This window comes from Stegodyphus dumicola, chromosome 3 (assembly GCF_044657685.1).
Source record: "Stegodyphus dumicola isolate Sdum_Otavi_A_Nest chromosome 3, ASM4465768v1".
Taxonomy (NCBI): Eukaryota; Metazoa; Arthropoda; class Arachnida; order Araneae; family Eresidae; genus Stegodyphus; species Stegodyphus dumicola.
In genome coordinates this window covers 48,899,760-48,916,000 of record NC_140770.1, presented here as the reverse complement: position 1 = coordinate 48,916,000, position 16,241 = coordinate 48,899,760, and the positions used below count along the sequence as shown (strand labels likewise).

General features: G+C 31.2%; 1 protein-coding gene across 3 annotated transcripts in view; it reads left to right on the top strand.

The window, feature by feature from the left end:
• LOC118194061 (uncharacterized) overlaps positions 1–15,994 on the top strand; it is a 64,388-nt gene extending 48,394 nt beyond the window's left edge. For 2 of the 3 annotated variants that reach the window (XM_085812871.1, XM_085812872.1), the window contains exon 7: positions 12,885–13,657. In XM_085812871.1, coding sequence (XP_085668997.1) covers positions 12,885–12,955 — 71 coding nt within the window. In that variant the 3' untranslated portion in view covers positions 12,956–13,657. Of the gene's footprint in view, positions 1–12,884; positions 13,658–14,189 lie in introns of those variants that run through there. The other variant, XM_085812870.1, reaches the window with a different exon arrangement.
• Positions 15,995–16,241: the final 247 nt, after the last annotated feature.

Here is a 16,241-nt window from a genome sequence, read left to right as displayed (position 1 = left end):
ACATTTGGATATTGTGCTTTGTTTGTCTGATTTCATGCATTTTGCTTACAAACGTATTGTTTTCTATTCATTTCAGTGAGGGATTTTTCTACTGTATTGTGTGTACTTTATTATTGCTCAGTTAATTTAGTTTGATTTTCTGCATTGTATATCATGTCTTCATCCGTTAATCGTTTCACTAAATTACGCCTGAAACGGCAAAAATTCCTGAATCATCTTGACTTTTTACTTAAATGTAAATGTAAAAAATTGATCCCCAATTTTATTCAAATCAAATCTAATCAAAAACCTTCGAGTCGCGTTTCAAGAATTCTGTTAAATTGCAAGCTTGCCTTACTTCGGTCCGTGATAAGGAATACACGTCAACAATTGTCCAAAATTGAACATGAACTCTATAAGCTTCATCTGGAACTCGCTAAATCATATCCAAAATTTACTGCCCTTGAACAAAAGTCTTGGTCTAGAACGGAGAATGCAGTTATCCGTCATAAAAACACCCTTGCAGTTAAATTTGAAAAACTTCTTTTACAGTTTTCCAGTTCAAGTAGCTCAAAAAATCTTCCCATTGTAAACATCAAGCCAATAGTTAATATTTCTAATGTTAGTCTTTCAGAAGAACAAGAGAGAATTCTAAAATATAATTTTAACTTCTCACAAACCTGTAAACCCTCGATTCCAAAGATTTTGGCTCCTATAGAAAAAGCTTTCAAGTTCAGTAAAGTTTCAGATTCACAGAAAGAAATGATTAGGCATCTTATCGCTCATAATGTGAAATTCAATAATAAACCTTTGAAACCAAATCTAACTGCGAGAGAAAGAGCTACAATGCGCGAAATTCATTCTAACCCGGATATTATCATTTCAAAGGCCGACAAAGGCGGCCAGATAGTCGTCATGGGTAAGAACACTTACATCGATGGTGTCACTAAACTCTTAAACGAAGGACCATATAATCCGATCCCTAAAGATCCTTCACCTTCGGACTTATCCAAAATAAAAACTGCGATCAAATCTTCGCAAATCATTTCAAGCAACTTAAAACATTCGCTGATCCCATCTGTTGCGAATTGTGCCAGATTATATGCTCTTCCCAAAATTCATAAAAGTGGTATTCCTTTCCGCCCTATTGTATCAAATTTAGGTACTGCCTCGTATCCATTAGCTAAATATTTAGTTTCTAGATTTTCCACTCTATTAGACAATAACATTTACACCATAAAAAATTCAATAGAGTTTGTAAAAAAGGTTAAAAACATTTCTCCTAGTAATTTACTCATGGTTTCTTTTGATGTAAAATCATTATTCACCAATGCCCCAGTGGAGGGTGCATTAAGATGTCTAGAAACCAGACTTCGCGAATTTCATTTCATCGAAATTGATCGAAATTGATGAGCTAATTTCTCTCACTCAACTCTGTTTGAAACAAACACATTTTGTTTTCCAAAATAAATATTACAAGCAAACTGAGGGATTAGCCATGGGAAGCCCCCTCAGTCCCATCCTGGCTGATATCTACATGCATTATTATGAATCAAAATTGTTTGAAACTTTAAACTTCCCGGCATGGTTCCGCTACGTAGACGATACTTTTACCCTGTTTGAAGGTAATAAAGATGATTTAAATAAAGTTCTTTCAACAATGAATTCTATTGATCCTGCTATTCAGTTCACTTTTGAACTTGAGACTTGCAATTCTCTTCCGTTTCTCGACATTCTGGTCACACGTAACACATCCAACTTCAGTACTACAGTTTACCGTAAACCTTCATCGGTTTGCCTTCCACCACACTTTAAATCATGTCATCCGACTAAACAAAAGTTAGCTTCATTTTATTCCTATGTTTTCCGTGCTCTTCAAGTTTGCTCCTCCAAACTAGCCCTTGATGAAGAACTAAATTATTTAAAAGCAATAGCTATTGACAGGGTCTTTTCACCCAACATTATTAATCAAGCAGTTAAAAAATTCTCATCTCAACACACTAAAAGCCACACTCTTATTTTAGGAGATTATAAAAATTCTGTTGTCATTCCCTTCTTTCCATCAATTAGCTATAAAGTTGCACATATTTTGCAGAAATTTAACTTTCGAGTTGTTTATTCTCCCATCAATAAAATTCCAACTTCTATACTCAAGGACCCCATTCCGGATATGAATTCCTGGGGTATTTATAGGATTCCTTGCCAGTGTGGTTTAATTTACATTGGCCAAACTAAGACAGCCTTAAAATTTCGCGTCAAAGAACATGAGGCATATGTTAGAAAAAAGGAAACACAGAAGTCTTCTGTTGCTCAACATTGTTGGTCCGAAAATCACACTTTCAATTTTTCTGCTGCCAAAATTATTCAAAAAACATCTTCCATTGGAGAACTGGATTTTCTAGAGGCATTTCACATTCATAAAAATCTTTCTGTTCTAGTTAACGATCCTAATTCTAATCCAAATTTGCCTTCGGCTGTTAGAGAAATTTTGTTTTAGTTCTGGTTTCGCCAACAGATGGCGCCACTTGCTTATTCTTGTCCAGGCTTCCTTATCTTATCTAATCATTATTTCCTATCTTGTTCATTTGCGGTTTTGCAGCTGAAGATGATGGTTCGGTAAAACCATCGAAACTAGTCCTGTGAAAATTTTGTGAATATAACGCTGATTTTTGTTGTTTGACTTCTGAATTGGTTTGCATATTGATACAAATCTCTAATTATTGTTAGAAAAGATGCTTAGAGAGAAGGAAATCGATATAAACTAGCCAAAATGTTTGAGAAGGCTTCAAATTAAAATGACAGATAAATATTTTGTTGAGTGTTGTTGCTTCTAATGTAGCATAAATGTTGTTGCTTTTAATGTTGCATAAATGTTTTGTAGCTTTTAATGTGTAATTATTCTAATATCGTTTAAGAATCTGTGTCATAAATAACATGTATTTTCAACTGTGAAATTTTATTAGATTTTGATTTTAATAGGGCTTTTTTAACAAATTGTTAAAAAATAAAATTTAATAGTGGCCATGTAAATGCATATTGACTAAGGTTTCCTATTTACCTAATTTAATTATTTATAACTAACTGCTAACCCTTAAAAATTATCTCTACATATTAAAGTGAATTATTGCCTATCATTAATACTCACTGTGATCAGAAGATAAAACACAAAAATGTAGAAATTCAAGTAAAGCTTATTCTTTGCATCTAGTGAGACTTAATACAAAACTACTTATCACCTCTGGTGCTTTAATGGCTTATTGGAACCTGAAAGTATATTAACTGGGTTACAACCCCCTGGAACTCTGCACAAAGCTTTGACACTAACTGCATCAGAGCCTGACTAACTTTCAACACTTGCCAACTGTGCCTACATCATGCCTTTCAGATTTGTTCTAATCAGCAGGTCTCTCTCTAGACAAGCAGCAGCGGTGATAACATTCAGTCTTTTGGTTATGAATGATACTGATTATGATACTTCTCATTTTAACCTATGCCGTTTGAAATAAAATCTACCTGCTATTTACTAAACCTCTAGACAAGCAGTTCTCAACCTTTTGACTAACTTGTACCATCTGAATAAAAATTGAAAACCACCAAAGTACTACTAATACCGCCACTCTTGAACAAAGCTATTCAGATTGCATAGATTTACAAATGTTAGAGAAAAAACTCAATCAGGATGTTGGAGTTTTAATTTTTGAAATAAATAGTTAAAAATACTTTGCTTCTTTGTGTACCACCTATTTTTTCTTGCATAGCACCAGTTGAGAACCTCTGCTCTAGACTGACCAAATATGTGACAAAATGAGACACAAAAAAATCAACATAAAGCTAACTATTAGTAAAATGTAAATGTCATTTATTTTCTTTCAAATATGTCCAAACTATTATAAATGTAAAATATTTAATGCTACTTGATAAACTGCATGAAGTTTTATTTCATTCTCAAACTTATTAATAATTATGTTAATTAATTTATGTTTGGCTATAATGCATACTACTTATGGATCTATTTTATTTTTAGGATGGTATTAGAAAAGTGAAATTCAGGCATAGAATAATATTTTTAATTGAATTTAATCAATTCCCATACGCTAATAGGTCCTTAATTTTTTTTCATTAATGGTCCTTAAAAGCCCTTAAAAGTACTTAATGTCCGTGGGCAGAAATCTGTACGAACCCTGCTCTAGGCAGTAATCAGTGGGCAAAACAGTAGGAAACCATAAGTGAAATGTCATTTATTTTCTTTCAAATATGTCCAAACTATTATAAGTGTAAAATATTTAATGCCACTTGATAAACTGCATGAAGTTTATTTCATTTTCAAACTTATTAATAATTATGTTAATTAATTTATGTTTGGCTATAATGCATACTACTTATGGATCTATTTTATTTTTAGGATGGTATTAGAAAAGTGAAATTCAGGCATAGAATAATATTTTAATTGAATTTAATCAATTCCCATACGCTCATAGGTCCTTAATTTTTTTTTCATTAATGGTCCTTAAAAGCCCATTAAAGTACTTAATTTCCGTGGGCAGAACTCTGTATGAACCCTGCTCTAGGCAGTAATCAGTGGGCAAAACAGTAGGAAACCATAAGTGAAACAACTTGTTGATTGCCGTATAAGAAGGGGGGAGGAAATCTAACAATGGTCATTTCTAGAACTGTTTTAGTTGAAGCTAAGGGTAAAAATTTTGAAAACATGCTTCTTTTTTACTGCAGTTTTCGAAATGTAAATAGAATCAAATGCAAGCCATTAAGTGGGTTAAATATATTCTTATAATCCAACTCGTTAGTTTCTAAGACCTTATTCTATTGATCTTGATGATAGCATTATCTGGAGCATCCAAATGATGGGCATTTATAAGAAATTGTTAATGGCTTCAGTACTTTTTGGGTAATAATACATAGTCAGAAGGGTGCCAGAATGTTGTACCAAATTATATATTTTTTAATCATTATTTATGCATCTTTTGCTAATTGATGATAGGACTTCATAGTTGTCTATATTAAAATAAAACAAATGTAGAATAATATATTTCTTTTTATCATATTTTGTGTGTTTTAGCTATACTAATCATACAAACCTTATATCTCAATATTTGTTTAATTTATTAAATTTATCAACAATTGCATTATTTACAATTCAAAATGTGTATATGTGATCATTAAAATGCATTAAATAAGTCTTCATAATACTTAACACATTTTAAGGTTTGGGAGTATTTTGATATGGAATTCTAATTCTTTATGTGGTTCTCATCAAGTTAAAAATTCTAATTAGTGAAATATTCAGCATAATTTTATGAGTTAAAAAGTGTTTTGCCCCTGCCTTCAGAATTAATAGAGATATGCTTCTAAATGTTTTCACCAAAAATGATGTCTAACTACAAATTTAAAAATGAATACTATTATCCAATTATTTAAAAGATCAGCTTTTATTTTGTATTTTCTTGCTGTCAATTTCAAGCATTGAAAAATGATCTCAATCTGTATATTCATTCTTGAATATAGCTGTGAATTTTGCACATAATAATTATAAGGCTGCATTATGTTAATTAGCCAGTTATTATAATTTGGATCTTTATTGTCACTACTTTCCATTTCCTTACCAGAATGAGAATCAGGTTAAGAATATTTAAAGCAAGGTTTTGTGATTATAAGACGAAGCATGTTTCTGCCTCTCGAAGTCTTATTACTAGGTTTAACCAGCTCAGTCAAGTTGTATTCTTTGCTTACACTATAGTTGCAGACATTTAAATTGTTATTCTGGTGAGAAGTTTGAACCAACTTTGCATTAAATTATTTGTAGTTTATAAATTTGAATTTGCTGTTACTTTTAAGTTTCGTCATCGCAAGGGATTGGCAGATTTCTATCAAGCATGAGTCATACATTTATGTTCCAGTTCTGATTTAATAAAAAGGTTTGTTAAACCATTTTAAGACTCTGAAGTTCTTTTCAGACACATCAATAATTTGCTGTAGGTCTGCACAGAGTTTGGACTTAGTTTATGCTGCCAAAGAACACCAAACTCTATATAGTGTAACATGTTTTTACTAATTAAAACTAATGAATATTTTATTGGTTATATATTTTAATTGGGATCATGTAAAAAGTTAGATTTTATTCTTACCAAATCCTTCCCTACAACACCAAGATTTTTCGTAAAATAGTGTACCTTATTTTATGAGCATAACTATCATCATCTAGCATTTCATTCCCAAAACAAAAATTTTAAAACTTACATAGTACTTTTGTGTCATAAAAAGTTTCAGAATTAGCTTCTCCTACCCACATAAATTAAAATGCATTAAAAAAGTGTAATACAGCATTTCTGTAATATTGATAGAAGTGCATAATAATTTAAATAAAATAAGTGTAATCCAGCACATATTTGTTTATTATAGAATCACAACGCATTTACTAATTTTGACTGAAAAAATTAACTAAGAACACTGTTGATTTCAGTATTTAAAACATTTATTCTTAGAGGATTTTCTTTGCCTACTTTATGACCTATCTGGCTGTAATGGAAGTTTTCTGCCAAAAAACGTTCTGAATGAAGTTAGAAAAAAACATGAAAACAGTACTTTTAAAGTGAGTAGTAATCACCACTTAAATCTTCGATTTTCTGCCAGGGTTTTGGTAGTTTTTCAAAGTCTTTGGCCCATAAACTTGGTGGCAAAGAGTCCAAAAACAGATTAACCTCATTTTGGATGCCTGTGCAGAATGGAAGATTGTACAAGCAATGTAGAAGCAAGGTAGCAAAAAAGGTAGAAGTCTGCAGTGGCAGTGTCTGGGGTATATAGTGGGTGTGGCAAAAGATCTCATTCAAGTCCAGCCAGTGAATGCAGGCACATTTGGTCTTGCATTATCTTGATGGAACATTACCTTTTCACGATGGAACTCGGTTGACTTTTTACTTGACAGCAACGTCAACTCTGACTAGCATCTTGCTATACACCTTACTGTTGGAGGTTTTACATTGTATAGTTATTAGGTTATTTTGATGCTGGAGACGTGAAAAATTAGCAATGCCCTCCTCGGGGCTCGAACCACGGAGCTCTCGAATATACGCCGACCGTGCTGACCACTACACTACTAAGGCATGCTAAGAAGGCAGGAAAAGTACTTTATATACTCTCCATTTTAAAGGAGACTGGGGATTAGGTGACCCAATCACCAAACCCTAGTGGTGGAGAATCATCCTCACCACCTTTTTTAGTTTGGGCGCCGCTGTGAAGACATTAGGTTATTTCGAAAGCAGGAGAGATGAAAAATAAGCAATGCCCTCACCGGGACTTGAAACATGGACCTCTTGAATACGCGCTGAGTGCACTGACCACTGAACCATGGAGGCATGCTAAGAAGGTGGCAGAAATACCTTATAACATTTTCCAGATATTTTTTCTGTATAAAACCATAGCAATCCCACCAGATACAAAGCATAATCTTTTTGCTAATCAAATTGTGCTTTGCGACACTGCTGACAGGCTTACAGGGTGCAGACCAACTCCCTTTTCAGCTTGAATTGTTGAAATAAATCCAGTTTTCATCACAAATGACTATTCGGTCCAGAATTTTGTACTTGCATTGATATTCGAGAAAATTAGTGCGGGCCAGAGCACGTCTGTCCTTATCTACTTGAATCAGCTCATGCAGCACCTAGCAGTTGAACTTGTATGTCAAATTTATGCGATGCATAGTGCAACTAATTGGATATGGCACTAACATCTACTCCTTAGCAAGCTGTCTAGTGGTTACATACTGATCTTCTTCCACAAGTTCTCACAGATGATCCTCATCAACATCAGTAGGCTGGCCAGAGCTCTTGCTTTTTGAATGTCATTGTCCTTGTTTTTAAACTTTGGTATGAAACCTTCATAGTGCCATATGATACAACATTAAAACCTAAAGCTGTATATAAGATTTGGTAACATTCTGTAGCTGACGTTTTGCAACAGAAGTGGAAGTAAATGACAATTCAAATCTGGTAATGTGATAGTTCCATTTCAGACACCTTGTACTCAATGATAATATATTATACAAATTTCACAACACGGTGTTCTAAAGCAAATCGCTCTCTTTCAAATGCCAAAAAATGATTTGACAAATTATGACTAAACACGCCATCATGAATTGTTTGTGCAGATGATATTTGCGGTGGCAGGAAACTTTTGTTAAAAACCTGTTATTATGTATTACTAAGTTGGGTTTGTCTAAAAAGAAAAGAGCCTTTATGCTGCCTTTACTATTCTTCTTTCATGCATCTATCATCTGTAAATTTACTAATACTGGGTATTCCAAATAAAAGTATACACTTAGCATCTGTTAATGCATGTGTAACGTAGATTTGCGTATGCTGCAATGTAGCATATGTAAGGTGTCTCTGCAGGATGTGTGGAACTGTTTTTCAGGCTTTTCTAAGCATTAAATCATTTCTTCTTAGCATAGGCTACTGCACTTTTTTAAACAAGGTATGTGTGCAGCAGCTGTGGTTGATGGTGTAACATGAAGTTTAGCTTAAAATTCATTTTGACAAATTTTAAAATGGACATCCTTCCATCAAACTTGAAGACAAAAATTCTTTGCTTCAGCGTTAGCATTATCCTGCTGTATATAATTCTTTACTGGCCTGCAAAAAGTATAACAACAAGATTCTATATGACATTTCTATCTCAGAATTAACCAAAGTACAAGTACAGAATATAGTTTCCTTAATAATATCAATACAAATCAAATTATTGTGCTTTTTGATTTAAATATAGTTTTATCTTAAGATATTGTACTCCTCCTAAACATGTACAACTTCTAGCATTTCATTAATAAATTTCACTTTAGTATCTAACTATATATATTCCTGTTGAGTTGTTTTATTAAATTTATTGCAGTAAATGTTGTACCAGATCATGAAAACTTAAATGCAGTTATTTTAATTGACTAGATGTCAGAATCAAGAAAGATGGATTTCTCTTTAAAATTTGCTCTTGACATGTATTACATGTCATTATTATAAGATGTGTATTATGTTCATACATACCTAACAGCTTTAGCAGTTAGATTGTCTTCCTTCTGGTTTCTTAAAATAGTTACATCAAATATACATGACTAGTAAGAATTTGTCAGTGTTTCACAGATGCAGAAAATAAACAGTCTTAGTGCTACGCCAAATAAAGTTGGTGCAATTAATGAAGTTTTTAACTCTGTCATTAATAACGAAATTTAATGTTCAGAATAAGAGATGTAATAAATTCTTAAGTTTTCCCTGCATTCAAGTTCTAGCATCAGTGTTATGTTATGTATCAAAGCAATGAAGTTCTTTCATGTTATGTATCAAAGCTGAACAGCATCAATGAAGGATGAACCTGGAGATACTTCATTCATGTCATTTCATGTAAAATGAAATAGGGTGATGGAGTTGTGATGGCCAAACTTGATATTCTGAATGAGACAGTATGCCTTCCTGCATTATCAACTTGCAGCAATGAACTATATCAGCAGTCAAAATCAGATACAATATGCATGCTCCTTTTTCAATATTTTATCATATATTAATTAATCCATATCATTTCTTGGATTATGATTTCAGTACATAAAAGATGATTAAAGTTTAAAATAAATCAATATTAAATTCATCATGTTTTGACTAATACTTATGCATGATGAAGTCAACTTTCAATTTTGGGGGCCTATGATGACCATTTTGGATCCAAAATGAACTAAATTTAGGTCTAGGATTAGTATTTCATACTTGCCAACCTATGACACTCAAAAATCAGGAGATTTTTCACAATGTTAAAAAGACTTTTTAAATGATAAAAATATAGTTTTTAATAATAAATTAACTTTAAATAGTTACTAATTCTTAAATGCAAGCAACACAAAACTACCTTACACATAAAAAACATTTTTATTACTTGCATCGTTTAAGAAAACAAAACAAAAACAAACGAAAAAAAAAAAGTCACTTTAATAAGTTTTCATACAAATGTTATGAACAGTGGCAGATTTTGCTTTCATTAAGAAACTTCATAATTTTGTTCATAGCAATTGCCATGTAGGCCTGCTTTCACTAATAAAAGTTTTTTTAATGTGTCATCATTAATATTAGATTTAAATTTAGTCCTTGTTTTCGCAACAACTCTGAAAATCTTCTCACACATTGCATTACTATGGGGAACTGTCAAGATGGCCAACATAATTCTAGACAGTTCACTATATTTTAAAATTCCATCAGCACCTTTCAGTTTTCCAATTAAACTACACTGGGTGTCAATCCTAGCTGATTTTATAACTTCATCGAAGTTTTCTAATTGTAAACTGCAAAATTGCGACTCAGTATATTAGTGGAAACATCAATATCATCACCTTTCATGACTAAATGAAGTAACACAGGAAATCTGTTCAAAAAGTATCTTATATCAGAAAAAGATGCATTTGCTGAAGCAGAAACATCAGCAACTTTAGCATGCTAAATACTTTATCGTTGACTGGAAATTTATGTAGTATGTAATAACATACTCGACAGAAGTAACTTTTAACATGAAGATAAAACTTATTTTTGTCTTCTTCTGAAAGTTCTTCCACTACTTTTGTAATTGCAGCTCCTATTACCAAATCTTCATCTTTCTTCTGATTTTCTATTTCACCATAAATCACATCATATGTAAAATTACAAGACATAATACAGACTAGTTTTACAAACTTTGATAAAATGTCTTTAAACAGATCATAAATCATTGATTTCAAAACATGAATTAATGGAATTCTTTGTCGAATTGTGTTAAGAACATCGAATGATGGCAAAATGAATTTAAAAAAAAAGCAAAAAGCTTTGTTAAGGTCCGAAGGGAAAAAAAATAAATATTCGTTCTTCACAAGATAAACTTACAGTAATCTGAAAATGTTTTGTGTGTTGAGAAATTTTTTTTTATTTTGAGAGAAATTGGTATCAGTTTTACGATTATATTTTGCAGAATTATTTTGAGAACTGCCAGTTGAATTGCTGAATGGTGCAAAAATTACTTTATTTTCCTCAAACCTATTTTTAACAATGGAAGAAGTAACTACATCTCTATTTACTTTAGGTATTTTATAACTTTCAAAAGAGCCTTTTATCTTAACTCTCGAAGCATTGACTTCTTTAAAAAATGCAAGAAGTGGGTTCCATTGATCGAGGATTCTAGATAAGCATTTCTTTAAAGACAACCAGCGTGTATACACTTGTTTCAAAATTTTTCTAATTTCAATATTATGCAGCTGTTAGAACTGTTTCAATTTTCCCTTCCTTTTAAGAACTCCTTTCAAGATAATAATAAATATCAACAATGTGTTCATTCACATTTATTGGTAAAGAAGCTGCCCCCTTTTCAGCTGCTAAATTTAAGGGGTGACAGGTGCACCTCATAATCTGCAAATCTGAATTTTCTTTTCTCAAGATGCCTGCAACACCAGTCTTCAAGCCTACCATTACTGGTGCATTATCGGCACCAAGTACTGAATAATTATCCAGAGGGACTGCATTTTCTTTTAAAGTTTTAATAACTTGCTGTGCCATATTAAAGCCTGTTGAATGTCCTTCTAAAGTGGGGACAGAAAGTAAACTGCACTCACTTTCCAAAGACTCTGGATTAAAAAAAGAAACAACAATTGGATACAGTTTTGAATCGGTATTATTGCTTCCATCCGTAGAGAGGCAGAACAGAGCTGTTTTAATGCAATCAATAACTGAATATTTATTTTTCAAACCCATTTCTTTAACAGTTGCACCTGTTTTAGTCCTTGCACTTGAGTATTTCTTAACGATTTCACTATCGGGAAATATTTTTCTAAATAAAGCTGCAGCATGATCCGATGCATTTAGTGGCAAGTTGTGCTCCACTAAAAAAAAGGCAGAGAACAGACATTCTTAATCACTTTTTGGTCTTTTGTTTCCGAAGAAAAATTTAATTCTTCTTTTTTTTTTTTTTTTTTTTTTCAAAACATCTCATGTTGTTCTTGTGTTTTTGTGTACGCATATGTTTGAGAACATCCGCCCTTCCACCATGCGAAATCAAAAAATCACAACGACAGACGGTACACATCGCAAATTTATTACATTTCCTTGAGGAAATAATGGAAGGAAAGTCAACTGTGTACGATTTTTGAAACGTACACGAGTATTTCACCTTTCTCGCAGACATAACAAAAGGTGATAATTTCTAAAACTATTTCTCAAAGGCACGTGTGCTCACACAACTCAGAACAAAATGAACGAAATAACTAAAGAACATCCAAATAACAGCTTTGAGCTTGCTTTGTGCTCATTGTCTAATATATGCCAGATGACACGCAGTGGAGCTCGATGCCCATTTAAGAACGACGTTTCTGGATACGTATGCTCTCACTCACAAAGCAAAAATTCTCATCTGATTTGCAAGGTTTTGTTTCAGATATAATCTAGAGAAAATACAATTGCTTTCAGATGTTCAGAAGTCCAAAATCACTTTTTTTTTTTTTTTTTTTTTTTTTTTTTTTTGTTGTTGTTGTTGTTGTTGTTCATATAACGAAGTATTAAGCCAAGTTCCATAAAAATCGTGAGAAATTTTAAGAATAAGAAAAAGTCAGGAGAAATATATTGTAAATCGGATTGGCGGGAGAGCGGTCGAAAATCGGGAGTCTCCCGCCTAAATCGGGAGAGTTGGCAACTCTGGTATTTAAGGAATAAATAGTTGAGCCTTCTTTCAAAGCACTCTAGATATAATTGTATTAACTAGACATATTTTGAATTAATTCAAATCTTCAGTGATACATATTTTGAAATTTGTGTTAATTTGTACGAGTATTTTATTTTTTAATGAAATCTGAATAAAGCAGTACAATAAGTTGTGTTTGCAATTATTATTATTTTCTTTTCCAGTGAGGAAGAGGAACTGTCTCTTGACCATTCACAATAAAACAAACTGTGTCATTTACCTTCAGCTGTTCTAAGCTTGTTAAAGTAGCACTTTGTGATATAGCAGTACAAAATTACTTTCTCTTGCTTTTTATATAGGTTATTTGAATGCCTGTGATATTTTTTAGAAAATGTGCAGATTTATTGTTTATTTTTAAAATAAAATATTCCTTATTTCTGATGAACTATTTTTATAGCATTGTTATATGTAATATTTTATACCTGTTTATTTAAAATGAAGTTGTCAGTTTGTTTTATTGTGTTCAAAATATTTGTTATAACTTTTATCTTGACCCTATTTTTCAATTTTATTTTCCTTGTAACAAAAGTAGTTTTTTTGCCACGTTATATAAAGTTAATGTGTAATGAGTTAAAGAGTAAAGCAAGTTATTTAAAAACTAGTTTTCCTTTTTGTGGAAGTTTTAAGTGTAAAATAATTTCCTTCAGATCTTGAACACAAAGGCAACTGTTCATTTTTATGTAAGTATTAATTATTTGCTGAATCAAAAATTAAACATTTCTATAAATAAAGAGTTATATATTTTTGTTATTATCTGAACATATAATTTCATGTTAAATTTTTAAATTGTTATTTCTTCACTTATGGATGCAAGTTAGAGTAACTTTCTATGTGTGCTAAAATGTTTCAACTCTCACCTTAGTTATGACTCTAAACTGTATTTATATACTAATGTGTTCTTTAAAATTATAAATAGTAAATAAATAGATTTAAACTACTTCCTTGAGCTTCTCTTTAAAAGCATCATGAAATTTCCGTAAAAAATTAAATGACGTTGTATACAATAAAATCCCATTTTATCAAACTTCAGTTAATTGACATCTGATTTAAACTGAATGCTGTAGTAAACTAGGCACAACTTGTAAAGCTGAAAAGAAAACTAGGCACAACTTGTAAAGCTTTTTTTCCCCCTTTCTTTTTCCCCATTTTATTTTATTCAAAAGTAAATGCAATATCCACTGCTTGTTGAAATCTCTTCCATTTTAAACATATTTGAGTTAAGCAGCTGAGTAATAGACAGTGATTTGTATATTGAAAATTCTGATATTTACCAAATAAGATAGCATCTAATGATAAATCTAGTAATTAATACCTATAATAATGAAAAATTAATGCTACAATTCAACTATTAATGAAGTTTTTAAATTTATTTTTAATTATTTTTTATAATTAAATACTTGATGAAATTTTAAACTTTTATAAAGAACTGATCTGTCCATATATATATTTTTCATATTGTTCATCAACAGTTCTTCAGATGTGCACTCTCAAGTTCATAAAATTGCTGATAGGTTCTCTGATCACCATCTTTCAAATCAAGAGTTTGTACATTTTTTTAAATTTCTTGAGGTTGGCCTGTCATCACTTTCTGAAGCTCATTTAGCACTTTCTAAAATAATGTAGTCAACTTTTCATGTACTATGTCAGTATTAGCACCTGTTGCAACATATTCTAAAAATGTTATCTTCATACTTTCTCCACTGATTTTTGAACCATAAGCTATAGCTCTCTGAGTAAATACCATCATTGTTTCTTCTGAATGTTTATTTTTTTGAAAGCAACCACATTTGAAACCACATTTTTGAAAGCAACTTTTAACTGCATTTTAAGACTTTTCCCTATGCACTGACTGTAATATATATAGCCTCTATATATCCTTCTCTGCTTCATTAGTCACTAAGTTATGCTGTAATTACTTTCATTTAACATAACACACAAGTTTATTTAGAGAATTTATAAATGAGTGTGACATGCTTTTATAATTTTAAACTGAGTGATAAATATTTTTTGTTATTTTGATATAAATGTATGAAATACCAAGTTTCCTCTTTATTTCCTGAAGTAATTACTTCTATGGAAATTGTTTAAGCAGTTGATATTTGTACTTTTGATATAACATAATATCATTCAAAATGCTGATAATAAATCTGTAAATAAAGAAATTAAATCTGTTGTGATTTACATTTTATATAAATTGGCAGTTCTGCATTTTCGTTTTTACCTCAGAAATTGCTTTTAGCCTTATACATTTTTTTAAAATCTTTAGATGGATATTTCGTATATGTATTCTTATCATTTGCTTCCCAATAATGAATCATACAAGTTTTTTAGACTTCTTAATTATTTCATTGCAGGTAGAATACTTTATGCTTGGCTAGGGAAATTATTCTGTTTAATCAGAAAAAATCAGGAAAATTTATGAATTTTACCATCCCTTGAGTATAGTGAAACCCCTTACTTGAATATTCTGGCTGGAGTAGTTTTATGCCATTGCACATGCATACAGTTTCATTACTTCCTTTTAAAGAATTAGTTCAGCACAACAGAATTTTGGTATTCAGTACATTTAAAATCTGTAAACAATCAGTAATTGATATTTAAAATGAGATACAGTAAAAGCTAAGAAAAACAGAGCAGCACCGATACCTCTCAGTTTATATATTGCCTTGTATATTTATTTTAATGACAGCTTCCAGACCCAGGCCTAATGTCATCTAAAAATTGAAGTATGTTTTGGAGCAGTTGTATATAATATACGTATGTGAATCAATTACTCATTGAGTTGTGGATATTAAGTTCTAACTATTGTTTTGTCATTGTCTGATATCAATAATATCTGTTTAGTCAGATAAGTCATTTGCCTAAAAGATGTAACATTCATGTATTATTCTCATTTAGTATAAAATTTATGATTTTGCTGTTTTCAATATTTGTCTTGCAACAAATGTTTTTAGAAACCATTCATTGAGCCTTGGATAACTTCCCTGCTTCATTCTGTGTGTAACACAAATCATCTTAGGCACTAGAGTTATTTTTCATATTATATGCTGTTCAGTTTTTTCCTTTCCAGAAAAAGTTCTGTTCTACAGTCAAAATAAAACTGGTTAAAATTTATAAATTTTATGCAATATAGTTTTTGGTTTTAGATTTTATGTGACTAGAATGAATGTTATATACCTTATATTTTCAATTTGTAATTTAATCACTTTGTCACTTCAAGCTCAATTTATGTCAAATTATTTATCAAGTGCCAATAAATAAATGTATGAAGTGATTTTTGTGTGTGAATGATTTAACTCTGAATTAATTATTCTCAGCCCTTTTTACCCTAACTAGCACTTCTGATGTTAGAAGCATTTATAGCATGGTTTCTTAACTGGAATGGAGAAAAGCAGTCAGTCTTTTCTTTACCCGTTAAGCATTTAGTTTATGAATATAAAGACTGCTTAAGTTTTGCTATTTATCAACATTTCATATATTTTTTGTTTAATTTATAAAAAACATTAAAAAGTAATCTAAAT